Source organism: Lagopus muta, chromosome 15, assembly GCF_023343835.1.
Source record: "Lagopus muta isolate bLagMut1 chromosome 15, bLagMut1 primary, whole genome shotgun sequence".
Taxonomy (NCBI): Eukaryota; Metazoa; Chordata; class Aves; order Galliformes; family Phasianidae; genus Lagopus; species Lagopus muta.
The window spans coordinates 9,510,432-9,528,215 of NC_064447.1; the positions used below are offsets into that span (position 1 = coordinate 9,510,432).

A 17,784-nucleotide genomic window follows, 5' to 3' on the forward strand; every position below is an offset into this window, starting at 1 on the left:
CTTCCCTCACATGCCCCTCCAAGCAGTTGGTGAGCCCACATTCACCTGAGACTGCAGCAGGTGCACTCAAGACCTGAGCTGTCACGCTCAACTGTCAGGAGAACAATTTGATAGAAGTGTCAAGGGAGCGATCAAGAAAACCTTGGAAAGGAAATTAAAACATACATGTTCTCACAATTACAATCCACTTCAAACTTGTGCTAACTGAAATCTGTATTTACCCAATGCAAAGTAACTGCATAATTGCACCCCTCAGAAATGTCTACAAGACTAAACATGTGCTACATGCACTGCGGGAACAGCTGGTCCTCCACTGCTGCTTCAGGACGTCCACTGCCTCAGCTCACTGCCCCTCCTCTGTCCTCTCCTAAGCACTGTGCATGGCACTGTAATTCTCCTTACTGGAAAAGGCAATTAGAATCAGCTTACCTGGACCTTTCCAGCTTTCCATTATGACAAGTGAGAACCCAATCCTCCGGCTGGCACAGCTGGCTGTGATCCCAGCACACAGCCTTGGGCCTGAAGGACCACACCTGAGCCCACTTTTCCCACTGCCACAGACTTTCCCTCAGCTGCAGCAGCATCTCAGCAGTTGTCACCATCCCAGCAATGCCTGAAATCCAGCCAAGGCGACTAAGTCCTCTCCAATGCAATGCCCACAGCTACATGCAACAAATCCGCATTGAGAATGCCTCTGCACAGCTTTACTGAGATGACCAAGGGGCACAGAGAGTGCACATCTGAGTTCAAAAGGAAGAAGAGCAATTATCTGCAAAGTCTTAACTACCTTCCAGAAGTACAGCAATAGCTTTTCCTTGCCCTCTATGTCCCACAAGACACAGGAGGTAAAGCTAACTAACTACTCACAGGTGCAGTGCGTGTTATGTTAGCAATCAGATGTGCCAGCCACTGCTGGAACACTGCAGCAGCAAAGCCTCATCACCTGCCCACAAGTCACATACAGTGGCAGCACCAGCAGGTTCAGAACTGCAGGGCTCTTGGTTCCCTGTTTTCTGCCCCATCCATCAAATCAATTTCCCTTGGCAGGGAATTAAGCACACTAATTATTTCTGTCCCTGGGTATTCCACCCCCTCCAGCTACAGCGTCCAGACAACTGTTGCCACTACATCTGCAGAGCAGGAGAGAGCTATGGAGGAATCCTGAAACTCCTGACACAGTAACGTGATGAAGCAATAGCTAATGCTTTAAGCTTTACAGTTCTATTTTTAAATCACATTTACATCCCATAGTCAGTAACAAAACAGCAATAAAAGACAAGCCTAAACTCAGCCCCATCTCCCCTAGCCAAAAGATCATAAAAAAAGCCCACAACAAAAACAAACAGAAACCAACCACCATCACCACACTCACAGGATGCAATCTTACATTTCAAACTTTCTAACAATTCAGCTGGCAAGGCTTCCCACCCACCCAGCCCCCCTCCCCAGGAATGCATTTTTCAAGGCATTAGTCCCTTCCCCACTTCATACAGCTCTCAACAATCACTTACTCCTCATGGCCTCTGCTACAAACACGATCAATTGCACAGTAAATTTCTGAAGGCTTTCAGACCACAGATTTTGCTCCATTTGTAATTGCAAACTAAAACTGTAGGAGCACGAAGGCAGCTCACCCAAACTGACAGCTATGGTTTAACCACCACTCGTTTGGCACGAAAACCAAGCAGTGCTACGAGGAAGGGGTTTGCATGGACAGTGCATTGACAAAGACGCCCCAGTGCCCACACAGCTTCTGGTCACGGTTATCCCAGCAAAACAACATCCTTGCTCCTCTAACACCTCATGCTGCAGTGCTCCTTAGCCACGTAACGAAGCACATGGGGCTGGGCATTCCTGCACACATCCACCTACTGCCAACCGTAGACCAAGGCCCTACTCTGGCCAAGCCGCATGCATCACAAAGCCTTCCTGTTAAAGGAGAGGAGAACAGTAACATGTTTTGCTGCAAATATTACCATTCGTCAAGTTCTGCTGAGAAGCTGCCAGCTGGAAGGATTCCGATTACGATAACGTAACGCCGTGTGCAGCAACATTTTCCTTTCTCCCCCTGCCACCCCAGCACAGCGAGCTGTGATGGTGCTGCCTGCAGCCTGGGTGGTGAATTTCCCATGCGGGTGACATCAGATTCACTCATGAGGATATTCTGTAGCATGTAATTAGAATTTTTGCTTCTAATATGAAAAAAAACAAAAACAACAAAACTTTTTTTCCTTTTAATTTTTATACAAACCACTGAAATCAACCACATTAAAAAAAAATCACACAGGATAGTGACAACTGATATTAAACAGCTATTCACATATGTCCCAATACCACAAGACTCATACACCCGCTCAGCTCTCCCCGCTGTAGGAAATCCAAATGACTTCAGTGCATAAAATGAAACATATGAATTAATCACTGCTTTTTCTGCCCTCAATCCACAACGTTATTAATTCAGGCTGAAAATACATGTGCTTCAGAACAAAGAGTCACCCAACAAGGGATTGTGCAGCTCGTACACATTCAGCAATGCAAAGCCAACCTGGAAATGCAGAATCGCAGGTCCTGCTTGGAGGGTTATCACTGAAATGGTTATCAGTGCTTCAGCAAAGCTGGGCAAAACATCCTGCTTAAATCCTGCTGACATTACAAGCGAATGGAAACACCTCTCAAAGAGATGCTCGAAGGAAGCATTTCCTTTATGAACAGAAGTCATTACCCACTCTTTGATGCGAACCTTCAATAATTAAGGAGGGACTCGTCAGTAAAGCTGAGGGCTGGAGCTTCCTAAGTGGAAACATGTGGGAAGGTAGCCCAAACACAGGGAAGGCTTACTGCAGTGATTTATCACACACCTGAGGCTCTGGTGTGCTCACACCAATAAGTCCCTGGGAAAAGGGAGGGGAAAAAAAAAAAGTTTTATTTAAAAATCATTTCAAACACAGTAAGTGGACCAAGAGCAATTCTAAGGCATCTGCATTATTTGTCAAAATAATGACGCTATAAAATAGCCAACGCTACATGTGGTAGTGTTTAAGAAAAGATGGTTTACACACACAGTTATTTTGCTCTAATAGATGCAGCACTGCTCAGCAGACTGGAGAGCCCTTTAAAGAGATCGATAGCTTTTGAGCATGACAGGGTGCATCACTGCAAATAACTACCAGAGAGGATAAGTACAGAGAGTAAAGATGAAACTTCTGAAAACCTCTGCAAGTGGGAAATCAGTCCTGCAGCTCTTCGATATGCATTTATACCTATGGAAAGTGAAATATTTTGCATTCAGCATGATACAGTGAGTTATTTCTATAGTGTAAAAAAAAAAAAACCAAAAAAAAAACCACCAGCAAACCAATAAAATCCAATCTCTTGTGATTTGTTGCATGGCTTCCATTCCTGGGCTTTGGCTGCTTCCCTGGATGAGTGCTCCCACTTGGCACAGAGCTCAGATGGGCACTGCACTGCTTTGCAGGACGGATGCAGGCAGCAATGGGAGCACCTGTGGCTGATGTCAGGAGGGGCTGAGCACAGCAAGCACCAGCTCCAGGTCTGTGCTACAGCTTTCTGGAGTTCAAGGAACTGCAAAGCCCTCCTGCAGCACCAACCAGATTCTCCTCTAACAGATGCATGCTCAAAGCATGGATTTTTTTATCCTGTGTTGGTGGGGTCATCTCCAAAGCAGGGCATAACAGAACAGTGCCAGTGCACACAGCTCCCATGGGCAGCAGCAGCCCAAGAGGCACTGCCATATTCCAGCAGCTTTATAGCTGCTGCTGCTGCCCTGGGGCCCCAGCAGCATGCTGATTGTTCTGGCTTCCTTGTGCACACCGCCAAGGACACAAAACTGAAAACCCCACGATTTCCAAGCACAGCTCCAGCTATAAAAGAAGCTGCTGGTAACCAGGATTTAGAAGTGAAATAAAACACTCAAGAAAGATATCCATGTACAGGCTAATTTTCAAACCAGAAAGTGCTGACCCTTAAAGAGTGACATGTGTCGTGAGTCTAATTTCATTTGACTTTAAAGTCACAAAGGAGAAATTCAAAACACTGTTTGTAGCCATAAGTTAGAGTTAAAAGCTATTTAAAAAAATAAAATACACACACTGATTTCTTCTGGATATAAATCCAAAAGGTAAGATTGCGCAACATCAGTACTCCATATTTAATAATAACAAGCAGATGGGAAAATATCATAATAAATTACTATAACCGTCCAAGCTGTGTGCCAGAACGTCTTGGCCAAATTCCCCTGCTTAACTATCTATATACCATGCACAGATCTCAGAGGACTCCATATTCCCGCAGATTGAAATATATGCATCAAGCCACTTTCTTTAAAACAATAATAACAAAATCACCTCGAGCTCCACTACAGGGCTGATAACACAGCAAAACACAAGCAAGGATTTACAGAGCTGTGCCACATCACAGCACGCAGGCAGCTGCAGGACAGATCACAAGCCCAGCACCCTGTGAGAAACACCCAGAAACGTGGATTTATCTCTGCTCTGAGGTTTGGTTCACTCCTCTGACAGGGGACTGTCTTAAAGCCCAAATGATGCTTCAGATGGGACCTCATCCGCTGTGTGGTACGGACACAGGCAAGACAGCTCTTCATGTTAAAAACACTTCAACCTCCTTCCCAAGGGTTCAACAACCACCACAGCTGTGAACCCTAAAGCCTCCTAGGACAAAGAGCTCTGTGACATGTCTGCAGATAGGCACCAGTGTGAAAATCACTGTGGAAAAATGCTGGGCAGCCCTGGGCAGAACTGAGCATCACAGACACACAGAGATGCAGAACTCCTGACATTCCTATCCTGCATCAAGACTGCACACTGCTTATTATTGCACAAATTATCTTTCACCCCCTCTTTTGGAAATTCCAGCTCCTCCCTGAGAAACATCTGTAGTAAATTGTAAATCAAGAAGTAACCTCAAACCTCTGCACCTCAGCTACCTGCCCCTCTGTAACCCAGAGCTGTTTAGTCCACTTTTAATGGTGGTTGTATCACCCAAAAGCCCCAAAGCACAGAAATCCAAACCCCAGAACTGAAACATTATTCTAGGCACCGTACCTTACCCAAAAACAGCAATCACTCACTCTTCAGCAGCAGCTTTACATGTGAATCTGGAAGCACCTTGGGGAAAGCCTTGTCCCCATTTTATGTAAAGACAAGGTCAGCACACAATGCAGAGCACACACCTGGTGCACTGGCAGCTGGGTGCTAAAGCACAGCATCCCCATCCACTGCCCTTCTCAGCACCCAGCAGCATGCCTGCAGCTCCAGGGCCAGCACCTACCTAGGTTTTGCTACCAGTTTCCCCAAAATGTGAGGTCTTTCATTGAGAGATTATGACTCAGAGAACTTTGGCGCGCATGCAGGAACTTCACCACAAATGGAGATGAAAATACAAGAAAGCTGCAATAGAAACGCCAGCTGTTCCGAGCCAAGGTGCAAGAGCCAAGGTACTGCCAGCACTGCAGAGCTGGAAGCTGTGAGGTGGAGCTGACTTTGAAATCCTGACACTTATCTCTTTTGACTAACATAAAATATGTACCTTGGCTTGTGCTCGCTTCCTATATACAACTGGGAAGAGGATGGCTTCACACTGCGGTTTCACCCAGTTTAGAAACGGAAGAGAAACCCATGAGAAAATCATTTCTCTAGACTAAAAATAAATAAATCTTTTTTTCTTTTCCTCTTTTAAAGGGTTTAAAGGAACATGGTGGATGTGATCAGGAGGCGGCCAAACGCATTCAGCTAGGTGGCATTCTACTTAAAGAAAAAGTTTAGTCCCATAAATTGTACAAAGATTTAAGTTCATAACAATGCAAGGTCATTATTATGTTTTCTTCCCACAGATCAGTTTGCTCAACAAGGGACAAGGTAAGAAAATGCAATTGCTAACAAGCCTAGGGATAAGATCTCAATTTGGTTTTGAGATGCTGCAGTTCCACCTTTTCTTGCATGCACAAGCACACGTTTTGCCCTACGTGGAACTGACTTCTACATTTCTACACACTGTCACTCTGCACTACAAAACTTTGCTTTTTAATTAAAAGACAAAAATATTAACTTCATTTTCCTGATCCAGAAATCTCTCCAAACCACCGCATTCCCACAAAAAATTTCCATCTCAAGCATTCTCAGACAAAGGAGCCTTAACAAGAAATCCCTGGGCAGTTCCTTTCATGTGGTTACTTACTTTTGCATCAGTTTCTGCAAAGACAGTGAGGAGTGACAGCCTGTTCCTGCCACGGGGAGATGAAGGGCTCCAGCACTTCAGGAGGAGATCAAACTTGACCTCTGTCTCTCATTTCATTACCCAATGCCAGCACTTCCAATAGTCTTTATACGTGGAGGGAACATAAGAAATGCAATAAACATCGAAACAGTCATGCAAAGAAACACAAAGCATAGATATGTTGCTTCATTAGCACGCAGTATCATTGAGCAGCCAAACAAATACTCCTAGAAGAAATAAAGAACATAATTTTCCTCTTCCTCCCAGTAAGAAAAAGGGAGACAAAAGGAACAGCCCAGAGCACACAAGGACACGTGTCCTGAAACCGGCCCTTTGTTCTATTGGTCAGGTCACTGGATTTAACTGGGTTTTAATGCTTGGCCAAAAACAGTTCCTGCCAGCTACAAGTGGACAGGAATACTAAAAGGCTCTTCTTCCTTCAGGAACAGCATTTCCATTTCAGTGCTGTTAACGGTCCCTCTACATCTGTGGCTGCACACTTGAGATCTTGCAGAGACACGCAGAAGATGTTGCAGTTCTGCTGATGATCCTCAAGAGTGGGGTTTTTTAGAGCCTATGCCAATTAAAAAAAAGACAAAATATCTACACTGCTTAATCCAACCGCAACTACAGTGCATTTGTGGCCAAATATTCCTAGAAGAAAGCAACCGAAATCTGTGGAATTCCCAAAAAAAAAAAAAAGAAAAGAAAAGCACCAAACTCCAGTATCAAATCCAGCATAAAGAATCATGAAGAACCTGATAGAGTTGGTCTCCTTACAGAGGATCCAAGAGTCAGGGCCCTGCTCTCACTGATCCTTCTCACAGGTCCTCACACAGCCTCATCCCCAGCTCTGAGACACCAAGTCCCAAGGCCTCAATCCTTCCATTTGCAGTTCTGCCATATACCTGGGGAACAGCCGCCCAGGGCCAAACCATCCCAGTGAGAACAGAGCTCAAAAACTTTCATTCAGAGCTATAATCATCCTCTATAAATTACCGCCATAAAACTTTCAGGTGGTGTAGATCAGGTCGGAGAAAGGGCATTTGAATGGTTAACCAGACAGAGATAAATCAGGTGTATGTTAGAAATGACAGCGTGATTAATGAAAAAATAAAAATGCCAGCAGTCCCTTGGATGTCCTTTAGTTTATTATTATTATTATTGCTCAGGGATTATTCCGAACATCAAGGTTTATTTAACTTCAGAAAAAGATAGAAAAATAAAAACAAAGCTCATCCTGCCCTGCCAGGCTCAAACTTCTGATGAAGGCACGCCTTGAAGGCAGCTCTGCCCATCTCCCATCCTCCTGCCATCAAAAGCTTGGCAATACTGCAATGAGTTTAAGTAGCCCCTTGCTGAGAGGTGTCAGCTGCTGAAGCCAACAGTGGAGCTAAGCCATTGTTTTCCCTGGATTCTCCCCAGCTTGTCCTTCTTGCTAAAAACTTCACCATCTCCCACGTTTCAGGTGCATAATACCTTAAGGTGGCCATTTGGCTTGCAGCACAATCACAGCAGACTTGATTTTTTTCTAACGAGCAAAACCAAGTAGATGGACAATGCTTGGGGCTATCCCAGCTCTTAGCACATGTGACAACTGGTAAATATTGCAGGGAGAACAAGACTGCCATTTGTCCAGGTTGGCAGCAGGGAACAAAGCAGCTTGGACACGGTAACGCAGTGCGCACTACAGGCAGAAGGAATGCACCGCTCAGGAGCAGAAGAAGCATCAGTAACCCATAACGAGGCAAAGAAAAAAAACTGAGGTGCTCTGCAGTCACCTAAGCTCTTAAAGAAACCTCATTTCAAACAGCTGTCAGAATTTTGTTATTTTAAAAACAGAGCTAAAGGAAAAATAATCCCATAGCAGAGTATTTACAAGAACAATTTTTGTGGCTGCGGTGTGAGGTTAGCCTTGCTGGAATACTTTGCTCCAGTTTTGCAGAGGGAAAATTCACAATTCTGTTCAATTAAATAGAAGCAACCAAAAGAGATAGGAGGCCTCCCAGCAGCGGGTGCAACTGCTGCAGCCTCTCACTACCCCACAGCTTGAGCAAAGTCAGGGTGCTCCCTCCTGCCTCGTTACCTTTCCCAAACCCATCTGCAGCCCTGGACCACACGTCCCCGTTGCTCCTTGGTGCTGGGTCAGTCCTGAAGGTAAGCAGAGCAGTACAGCAGCCAGGCTGGGCCAGTGGAACTCTGCTGAGCCATGTGCAGAGCTGAGGAGCTGAGCGCTGAGGTCGTTAGCATTCCCAGGGGCTTTTCCAAGGGAGTAGGGAATTAATCACACTTGCCCGGCCACACTTCAACTGGGTAATTACATTTGACCTCCTTAAGCCCCCCAAACAAGTGGATATTGTGTTCAGGTTGCCCTGTTTAACGCGCTGCCCACGTGCATTATGAGGCCATGCTAACCCTCACCCGAGTGGTGGGAGGCTGTCAGCGGTGGGCAGCACTTCCCTCACCTGTTGTGAGCTTGGAACAGGCATGGGATCCTTTGGCAAAGGAAATGCCTTCCTATTAGACAAACAAGCAGCAATCAGTCCAAGCTGGAATGTTTGGACATCAGTCAAATCCTCCTCAAAAACGCTGAGCAGGATCAGAGCCAGAGCTATTGTTCAGTTGCACCTCTCTGAACAGGATACCAAAAATAGGTGTATCTATATATAAAGAACTGACATATCCCAACCTTGGTTTTGCTTCTGCATAGAGAGCTGTAGCTGAAAAAACTGCATCAAGTCACAGGTTAACAGAAAGGCTGATGATGGGGATGCTGCCACGAGATAAGGAGAACCATCAGCTTCATAACACACACCAAGTCAGCTCCAGTACTGAGCTCAGGTGTGTGTTTGAGGAGATGCATTCTTAAATACAGGGAACCAAACTGCATTGTCATTCTGAGATGCCCAGATTTAAAATAAAGACACAGACATTTTCTTCAGCCAGCCTTGTTAGAAGGATTAAGAACTAAGGAGACATCAATGCCATGGCAATAAGCACACTAAATCCCTCACATGGAAAAAAAGCTCCCAGAATGGAAGAATGTATTTCAGAAGAAAAGGCAGAGGTTATGACGCCTTGAATATGATACACTGGCTACTTGCACACTCAAAAGCAGATGCTGTGCTTATAATTGCCAATCACTAAACCTGCTCCAGCCAAGCCAGGCACTGCCATGAATCCAAGACAGATCTGTGCATGGGTCATGGCTGCTGTCACTGGACTCTCATCGGCTAAAAGCCACATTTAAGCTAAACATGAGCAGCACAGACTCCAAAGTAGGATGCAGGTCCCTCAGCTACACCACAACACAGTCGTTAAGTACAGACGGTGTTTTCCCAAACCGTGGTGGACGAGGATCCGACTTCTCTGCTTTAAAACCATATGGGAGAAAGTTTGATTTAGCTCAACCTCAGCAACGCTCTAAGGCAAGAGCCTGACTTGAGGAGAGCCCCACTCCTGCTCGGCACCAAAATCCAGCTTCACTTTTCCTAAGGAAAACCTCTGCCTGCAGAAAGCATTTTTGTTTGTTTCCTTTTCATTAAAGCTGGGGCAAAAGTAAGCCACAAGAGCTGCGGAGAAACAATCTGCTTAGGGAAAGGGCTTCCCAGCTTCTGCAAGACCAGCGTTCCCATTCCACCCACTTACATTCCTGGATCAAGGGAAAATAAAATCACATCCGTGGGCCGGCACTGCTTACACAGGTCAGCATCCAGACAACATGGCAAACCACTGGGAGAGAATTACTTGTGCAGGGAAATGGTGCTTGGAGAAGTCACACACTCCTTCCAGCATCGCCATTTCCATCAGTCCTTGTTAAGGAGTGTTTTATCCCTTAAAATCATTTGCATAATTGCCGCAATCAAAGGCAGTACTTTACAGTAATGACTTTAATGGCAGATTTTTCCTTAAACATTCTTTTAAAGAGGTGCCTCCCCAGGCTGATGCACCCGCATGTGGAGAAGTAAAGGCAGGAGGTGATGCTCGGGAAACAGAGGAGGGCTGAGCTGCTTTTTGGTTTGTGCTTTGTTTACAGATCGCTTTTTGATGCTCAAAATGTATCTCACACCAAAATCATTTAAACAGCAATCTAGTGCATATATGGAAAACACCCCCATTTTTTTTTTGTTGTTCATTTTGACAACATGTAATCATGTTATGGGGGAACCTGGCTCCTTTCCAGGCTAAAAGACTAAAATAAGGTCTTCTAAGTGTGTCCATGTCTCACCCTCTATTCTTTCCCTGATTATATGTTAACAATAAAGTTACAGAAATATAAAGCCTGTCAAGCTACATTCAGTGCATATAGCTGTGGCTCGTGGGCACTGGGATGTGCCATGAACACCAGCACAGCCACTGCAGCAATCAGGCAACACAAACCCAGCAGTAAAACATTAAGTGCAGATTACAAATTGTGCACTATTTCATGCTGTTGGATCAGCAGCTGCTGACATCCACAAACAGACAAGATACCCCACCAAAAGGACATCTATGAAAAGAATTGGAGGTCCTTTCTCCAAGACACCATGTTTTTTGGGGGGAGGCACTGCATGAACCCAGCTGAGTAGGGCAGCACAGGAGTGCAGAGGAACGTGCACAAAGGTGACAGCTGCTCTGCATTTCTACAGCATAGGACTTGCTGCAGCAACTTTAATGAGCCGTTTCAGCTGAAGTCCTGCCTGATATTCCCTCAGCTGCACATCCACCCAAGAACACTCAGACAATAGCTGCAGAGCTTCAGTAGCATTGTAAACGTATATTTAAAACAGGCAAGCACCACTGGCCCAGCTCACAAAATGAAGCCAGACTTGGAGCTTATGTGATGGCTCCAAGGGGAAACCAGCAGCAGAAGCCAGCAGGATTCCACTCTTGCTCTCACGTGCCATCCAGAGGTGTGCACTTTCTGCATTACCCACTGCAATCCCCAGCATCACCAGCGGATGCTCTGCACATGAAGCTCTCCCAGGGTCTCAGAGCATCTCCCAGCTCCAACCCTCATGCACAGACCTGGGAGGAGGATTCCTGCTTAATTGAGGTTCCCAAACAAGAGAGGCCCGGATGAAGGCATGCTGCCCTTTAATGCAGGTCTAATTACATTAAAACAAAACGCTCTCGCGAACATGGAGAAAGGCTGGGGAGAGAATCAGACAAGCTATAAATTAAAGCAGAGGATATGAATACCATGCAGGCTGCAGTGTTAGGGTTAACGTGGGTCTGGAAACAGTTTAGGGAAAACCTGGTGTGACTAGGGGCCAGCTCCGAGTTTAGTTGCTTTGGGCTAATCGTTTCCTTCAGGCAGGCTACTCCAGCACACTAATAGGTTTTAATAAAAACTTCCAATTGGGCCAGTAAACCCCTCATTAAGCTGTTTTTAAAGCATGAATTTAAGAGCGGCGAGGGTAAAAGGTCACGAGGAGTATTTAATTCACAACGGCTGGCAAAAGGTGCTGTTGTGATTGAAAACACCAGAGTTCAAGTGTCCAGGGCCACATAAACATCCGACTCTGTCACTAGACCTGGTTAAGTGACAGCTTGAAAAATAGATTTAATAAGACAGAGAGAAAAGTTTCCCACTCTTACACGAGAAATAGGAACAGCAGATCACGGTAATGGCCAGGAACAGGAACAGTCACTAAGCCAGCCCAGCCCTCACCTCGCAGCAGGGAAGGACGAGGAGCAGCACTGCAGCTATCTGGGTGCCCAACCCATTGCTGCTCCCCAGCTCTCAGTGAGGCCTCGTGCTGCCATCAAGCCAAATTCTCTAGGAATGCCACAAGACCAGGGAGCGTTCTGCGTCCCTGTGAATTTGCTCACCGTGACGCTTGGGTCATCTCAGCCCCACCAGCAGGCACTGCAGATGGGTCTGCAGGCATGAGCGGCTTCGCTTAGGGCACAGCTCAGCCCATGCTTACCCATCTTCATGCCCTGTAAGTTAAGTTTTAGCCCTGCACAAGCGACGTTTGCCCCAAGTGCTCCCAACTCTCGTTTTCCTCTGCAGCCACTTCTCTGCTCACGATGCAGTGCAACTCACAGGAAAACTTCACCCCTGCCTTGGAAACGCACACTCACAAAGGAGAACATCTCAATCTCACGCTGCGAGAGCCAGAACCCCAGCTGTGCACTCTAACATTTCATTTTATGTCAATGCACATCTAAAATTCAAGATCCCTGAAGACCTTTTAAAAGAAAATTCTCTTCGGAACAATTTGCATTGAAGTACAGAGTGAGGATTTAACAAGTAATGGAGAATTACATACACTCCGCTCTCAACTTTTTATTCTACCTCTAATCAAAACACACTTCAGCTTAAATTTTGAGATAATAGATGCCACGTAAAATTTGGGAGCAGGCAGAGATAGGGACTAAACTATTTGCTTATTCCATGTTTAGAGATTATAGAAAAAAATTGGAGTTTAACTCAACTTTCAGAGAACCTCTAATTGTCTTCTCTCCACACCAAGATTAACAAGATATTTCACTGCAAGAGGAAAAAAGCACTTTTGCTTAAAAAGTCTCCAATTCTAGCCATACAGTTGGCCTGCAAAGAGTGTAGAAGTGAGGCTCTCTGGAACCATCCCCAAGGAAACATTTGCTTTGGCTCCAAATAGGACACTTTTGTGCATCAAGAGTCAAATAAGATCAGCTGTTTCCCAATCCTTTCTATTTAATGAGCCCATTGATAGCCCAAAGGTAAACAGGCACATTTCTGATTTTTTTGTCCATGTTCCTTACTGGGAATTCAGACTGCTGCTCTGAGAGGTATCTGATGACCGCAGACACAGCAACGTGGAATCAGAACCTCCCCAAATGGTTGCATCACTTTCCCACACCACACCTGCATTGCTGCTCTACTGGGAGACACAGCAGCCTGCAACAAACTGAGATCTTTGCAGCCTTTCTGCAGCTCTGCTCGACTCTCTTCTTGTACCCCACTCTCTTCTTGTACCCACTTCAGACCATGCATTGCACTGCCAAGCTGTCTTCTGAATATCTGGAGTTACTTAAGGTAATAAGAGGCAGAACAAAAGAAAGACGGCAAGAAACCCCGTACAGGAGCATCACCTTCTTCAAAGCCTCTGTGAGAGCAGAGGTAATAAATCACTGCACAAACCAGGCCTGGATGTTGAAAAACCTCAGGATATCTCAGACGGAAGCATCACCAGGAACTCTTGCTCCAGAATAAACATATCCTTGCTCAGAAAAGGCCAGAAGTAGCCATGTTGTCAGCACCACAGATTGGCTGAAGCAGCTTTAGTCTTATTCTACACCAGAAGAAAAGATGCCCTTAATTTTAAGGAGAAGAGCAAAGACTTTAAGAAGAATAACAAGCTGGCCTTGCTGGTTGTAACATGATGGAAAACACAGCAATGGCAGCAAAGCAGCAAGGTCCTAAGCTGCAGCAGGTGAGAATTTACTCAAATGCAATGGCCACGGACACAGAAATAAAAGAAAAAAAAAGCTGCTTACCTCTGCAAGGCCTCAGATAAACAGGAATCTCCAGCAAGATACCCTTGCCTCTACTGCCAATCCTTAAATGAGGTCTGAAAAGGGGTGGATCCTGTCTCTACCCCATGTGGTCACTCAAATGCTTTGTACACACCTGAGCTCCTCTAGGTTGGCCCTGACTCCCCATCAGGTGCTCAATCACTATTCTAGGCTGTGACTTACAAATTCCGCTATGCTGATTCTCTAGCAGATCTCTAGGTTCTGTAGCTAATAGCCAGAACCAAACCTGGCTCTGAGGATGAGATTTATGCTGAAAACAGTGCTGCCATAGGAGCCCAGCTCTCCTGAAGCAGCCTGCAGGTGTGCTATGCTGGGGGCAGGCAGCACCTCCATCCATCCTCAAGGCTCCAGCAGCCCCATCTCAGGAAGGAGGAAGGACCAAAGCATCTCCAAGCACTGCAGCCAGCAAGTAGTCCATGCTCAACCTCCAGAGCACTGCATTGCAAAGAACAGTATGAGAAGGGGCCATTCCTACCTCCTGGCCAGGAGCATCGCACACCTGAGCAGCACAGCCCCGTTGGAATGGACTCAGCATGTGCTCATGAAACACATTGTGCTGCACCTAAAGTCAAATGTAGAATGACAACAAATAAAGCCAAGAAATTCCTGCAGCTCAGCTAATTTCAGACCAGCTCTATCCCTCAGGCTGGAGCCTACTCCAGGTTCCCAGCACAGAGTACCTCTCAGAAGCAAACAGCCCAACATGGCTGGTGCTCTGCACTGCAGAACCTCCAGCACGGCGCCCTGCAGCCCATTCCCTATATGAGGTGTGTTTTTAATAACTGTTACCTGACAGCAGTAAGAGCAAAGAGCAGAACCTGTGGCAATACCAGTTGATCCCATTTGGCCTAACAGCTTGTTGTTATTTCCAGACTCCGGAGTTCTTTAAAATTCATAGGGACAGCCTGCAGTTTTAATAGAGGCTACCAAAATCTATCCTAAGATGTATCAAAAAAAAGCACGCTTCCTGGAGGGGAATAGGAAACAGTCAGCATTTACAAAGATCTCTCCAGGAATTTTTATTTATTTATTTATTTATTTTAAGATCCTGCTTTGAAGTAGATGCTACCAAAGAAGAAGGCTTCCAGAGCTCAGCAATATTTAATGTACTTCTACAGCAATGGATGGCAGTGTTGTTGTTTCAGCTATATTATAACAAAAATATTGTGGTTTTCCTGTATTCTAACAAAAGTAGCTCGAGATTTACATCTCATTCATCTCACTCAGAAATAGTCCCTAAGCCAAAAACAAGGAAGGGAGAAACCCTACTGCGTACAAAGGGCTTCAGAAACCCTCATAGGGTGGCTCTCCAGTCAGGACACAAAGAAAGGACAAAAACACAGAATGCCACTCGGGAAAGGCAGCTTTTGTAAAACCACTGGTGAAAGCAGGAAGCATACAGAAGATGAATAACTTGGGTTAAAATTACAATGGGTGCACTCGCCAACACAATAGAAGTATGGATTCATATGGCAAAGTCCAGCTAGTTAAAATATCCACACCAATTTGGAGTGATTAGCATAAATACACAGACAGGAGAGCAGTTCTCCATACTCCTCTGCTTCTCCGTTTGGTGAAGCATCACCTCACTGGTACACACACGGTAAGTGCACTGAAACTTGTTAACATGACCATTCAGAACAAGGAGAAGATGAAAATCCCTGAAGAGGATACAAGGAGGAAAAAAATAAAAGGCAGAGAGTAAAAACAATCTTAAATGTAAACAATTGACAGAGGGAGAAAGATTAAGTAAAAACTACATACCCACAAATGCACCAATAAATTATTACTGCGGATTTTTTTCTCGTTTTTATTCACTTACCAAAGGAATACCTGCAAAACAAAACGGAGAAAAAAAGCAAAAATAATTAAAAACTCAGTTAATTGCTCATAGGGACTTCCGCCTCAAATTATTTTGAGTGCAAACTTCACACAGCTTTTGGATTTCAAACCATCTGCCAAGGAGGATGGCTGCATGCCTGCCCCACGTAACGCACAGCCCAGGGCGCCATGTGGCCAACTGTTGCTCTGGCTGCCCTGTGGCCTGAAACACCAGAGCAAATTCAACTCCTTTTATGGGGGGGAGGGAAATTAAGCCTCACCTTTGCTTTGGCGTGATGAACTGCTCAGTGTGCTACAAGGCTGCATGCTGCACGGCCCAGGGCGCTGCATGCTGCACGGCCCAGGGCACAGCAGGTGCTTCCCAGCAGGAGGCAACCCAGCTGCACCCACACCGTGAACACCACAAAGCTCAATGCGTCGCTGTTTGCAGAAAAATCTTACTGCAAACGTTTTATCCAGGTGTGCAAACTTTGTACCTACATATGCCTACTTTGAACAGTCCCAAAATCCATGAAGCAGCTCGCTACGTGTTTCACAACAGTTCCCACGTGGGTCTACCAGCATCTACAAAGCCGTAACTTTAAAATGCACAGCAAGTTTTCACTTTGTTAATAACACAGCTCTTTATAAAGCTATCTGTCATGAAGGGCAACCCAGCATCACTGCTCTCCACCACAGTTGTGGTGCACTGAAACAAACTCGCACGAACCATTCTTATTTCTTGGCAGAAGGAAAGAACCCCCCGAGGCTCATTTAAAACACACGCAGACACACACCAAATGAGGAATTAATAAAATACTGTATTCTTCCGAACCACATTCAGTTTTCTGACATGTGTCTGTTGCTGATTACATCAATCCAGGCTCCGGGACTTGTCATGTGATGACAGGCAAACACTTGTGAATTTACTTCTCTGAAGATGTTTGTGATGTAAACGCCAGCGAGCCCAAACCAAACGGCCAACTCTGAACGCTAACAGCAGCAGTGCTTCTTGCAGGGCTTTTTTATAGGTATAAGGAAGCAGGTACCTAAATCCCCTAAACTTCAGATTGTGGCTTGGAACTGAATGACTGTTTTTCCTTCTCTTCCTTGCTTACATAAACAGAAGTGTTTCTTACAAAGCATATCCATCTATCTCATTACCTTGTGCTCTGAAGTCTGAAATGTCACCTAGAGATAAGAACAAGTGAAAATATGGATTTGACAGAGAGTTTGGAAAGGTGTCCATGCAGCGACTTGTGATCTGCAGATTGCTAATGCCCAAAGTTTTGCAAGTTCAAAGTATGTTCCACTCATATTTTCTAAATCAAAGAAAGGTGTGAAGCCATTCCTGTTCGTTGGTGAGAGAAGCACTGTTAATGAGCCACAATTCATCATTACAGACAAATCTCATGTCATGCTTGGAAAGGCTATAAATATCAGCTGGGAATCATAAACACTATCAAATACTTGGGGTAAGTTGTTTTCATCACTTTGTCACACTGATTAATTCTAGCTCTAGTGTAGATCCGTAGTGTATTCCTGGAAAGCAAAACCTCACAGCAAAGTGTGGTTTGAACTACAGGAAGCTGCATCCCTCCCCACCAACACATCCTCCTGCACAGAGCCTCTTAATAAATAGTCTTAAAACAGATAGAAAATCCACATTTCCCAATACTTGCTAGGAAAATGCATCCGTGTTTACAACCAAAAAGTCGTCCTACCCACCACTCATATCCTGGCACTGCCCAGCCCCACAGGGCCCCTCCAACCAAAGGGATTTCCACAGGCAGGATAATTCACGGCTGCATCCCCAGCCTGCAGCTGGTGTTAACAGCTTCTCTCACTGCTCTCCACAGAGAACATCCTCTGCAGAAAGTGAACCCAGATGTCAACTTTCATCTCTATTATGAATCTCTTATTCTCCGGACTGCACAGCTTAGGATGGGGGAGAAGAGTTTTTGGTTAGTGCGGAGGCAGCTTCTATTTTCCTCCAGGATACAGCTCCAAAACCTGCAGGCATGATGCTGCCACAGCAGCCCCTCTGCACAAGAGAAGCCAGGTAGAGCCTGCAAAGGTAGTGCTGCTTCCCTGTGAGGGATGGAAGGTGACACTGCCGTCCCCATGTCCCCAGCATTGTCCAGGCATAGGCAGTGGCAGCAGAGACAACACCGCTCTGACAGAGCTCAGAGCTTCCTTCCA

General features: G+C 45.4%; 1 protein-coding gene across 3 annotated transcripts in view; it reads right to left on the bottom strand.

Annotated features, from left to right (window-relative positions):
• LMF1 (lipase maturation factor 1) overlaps positions 1-17,784 on the bottom strand; it is a 164,130-nt gene that overhangs the window by 126,868 nt on the left and 19,478 nt on the right. The window contains exon 3 of one of the 3 annotated variants that reach the window (XM_048961400.1): positions 15,584-15,594. The exons of the other annotated variants lie outside the window; for them this stretch is intronic. Within the exon in view, the coding sequence (XP_048817357.1) occupies positions 15,584-15,594 (11 nt within the window). The remainder of the gene's footprint in view (positions 1-15,583; positions 15,595-17,784) is intronic. 3 annotated transcript variants of the gene reach the window in all.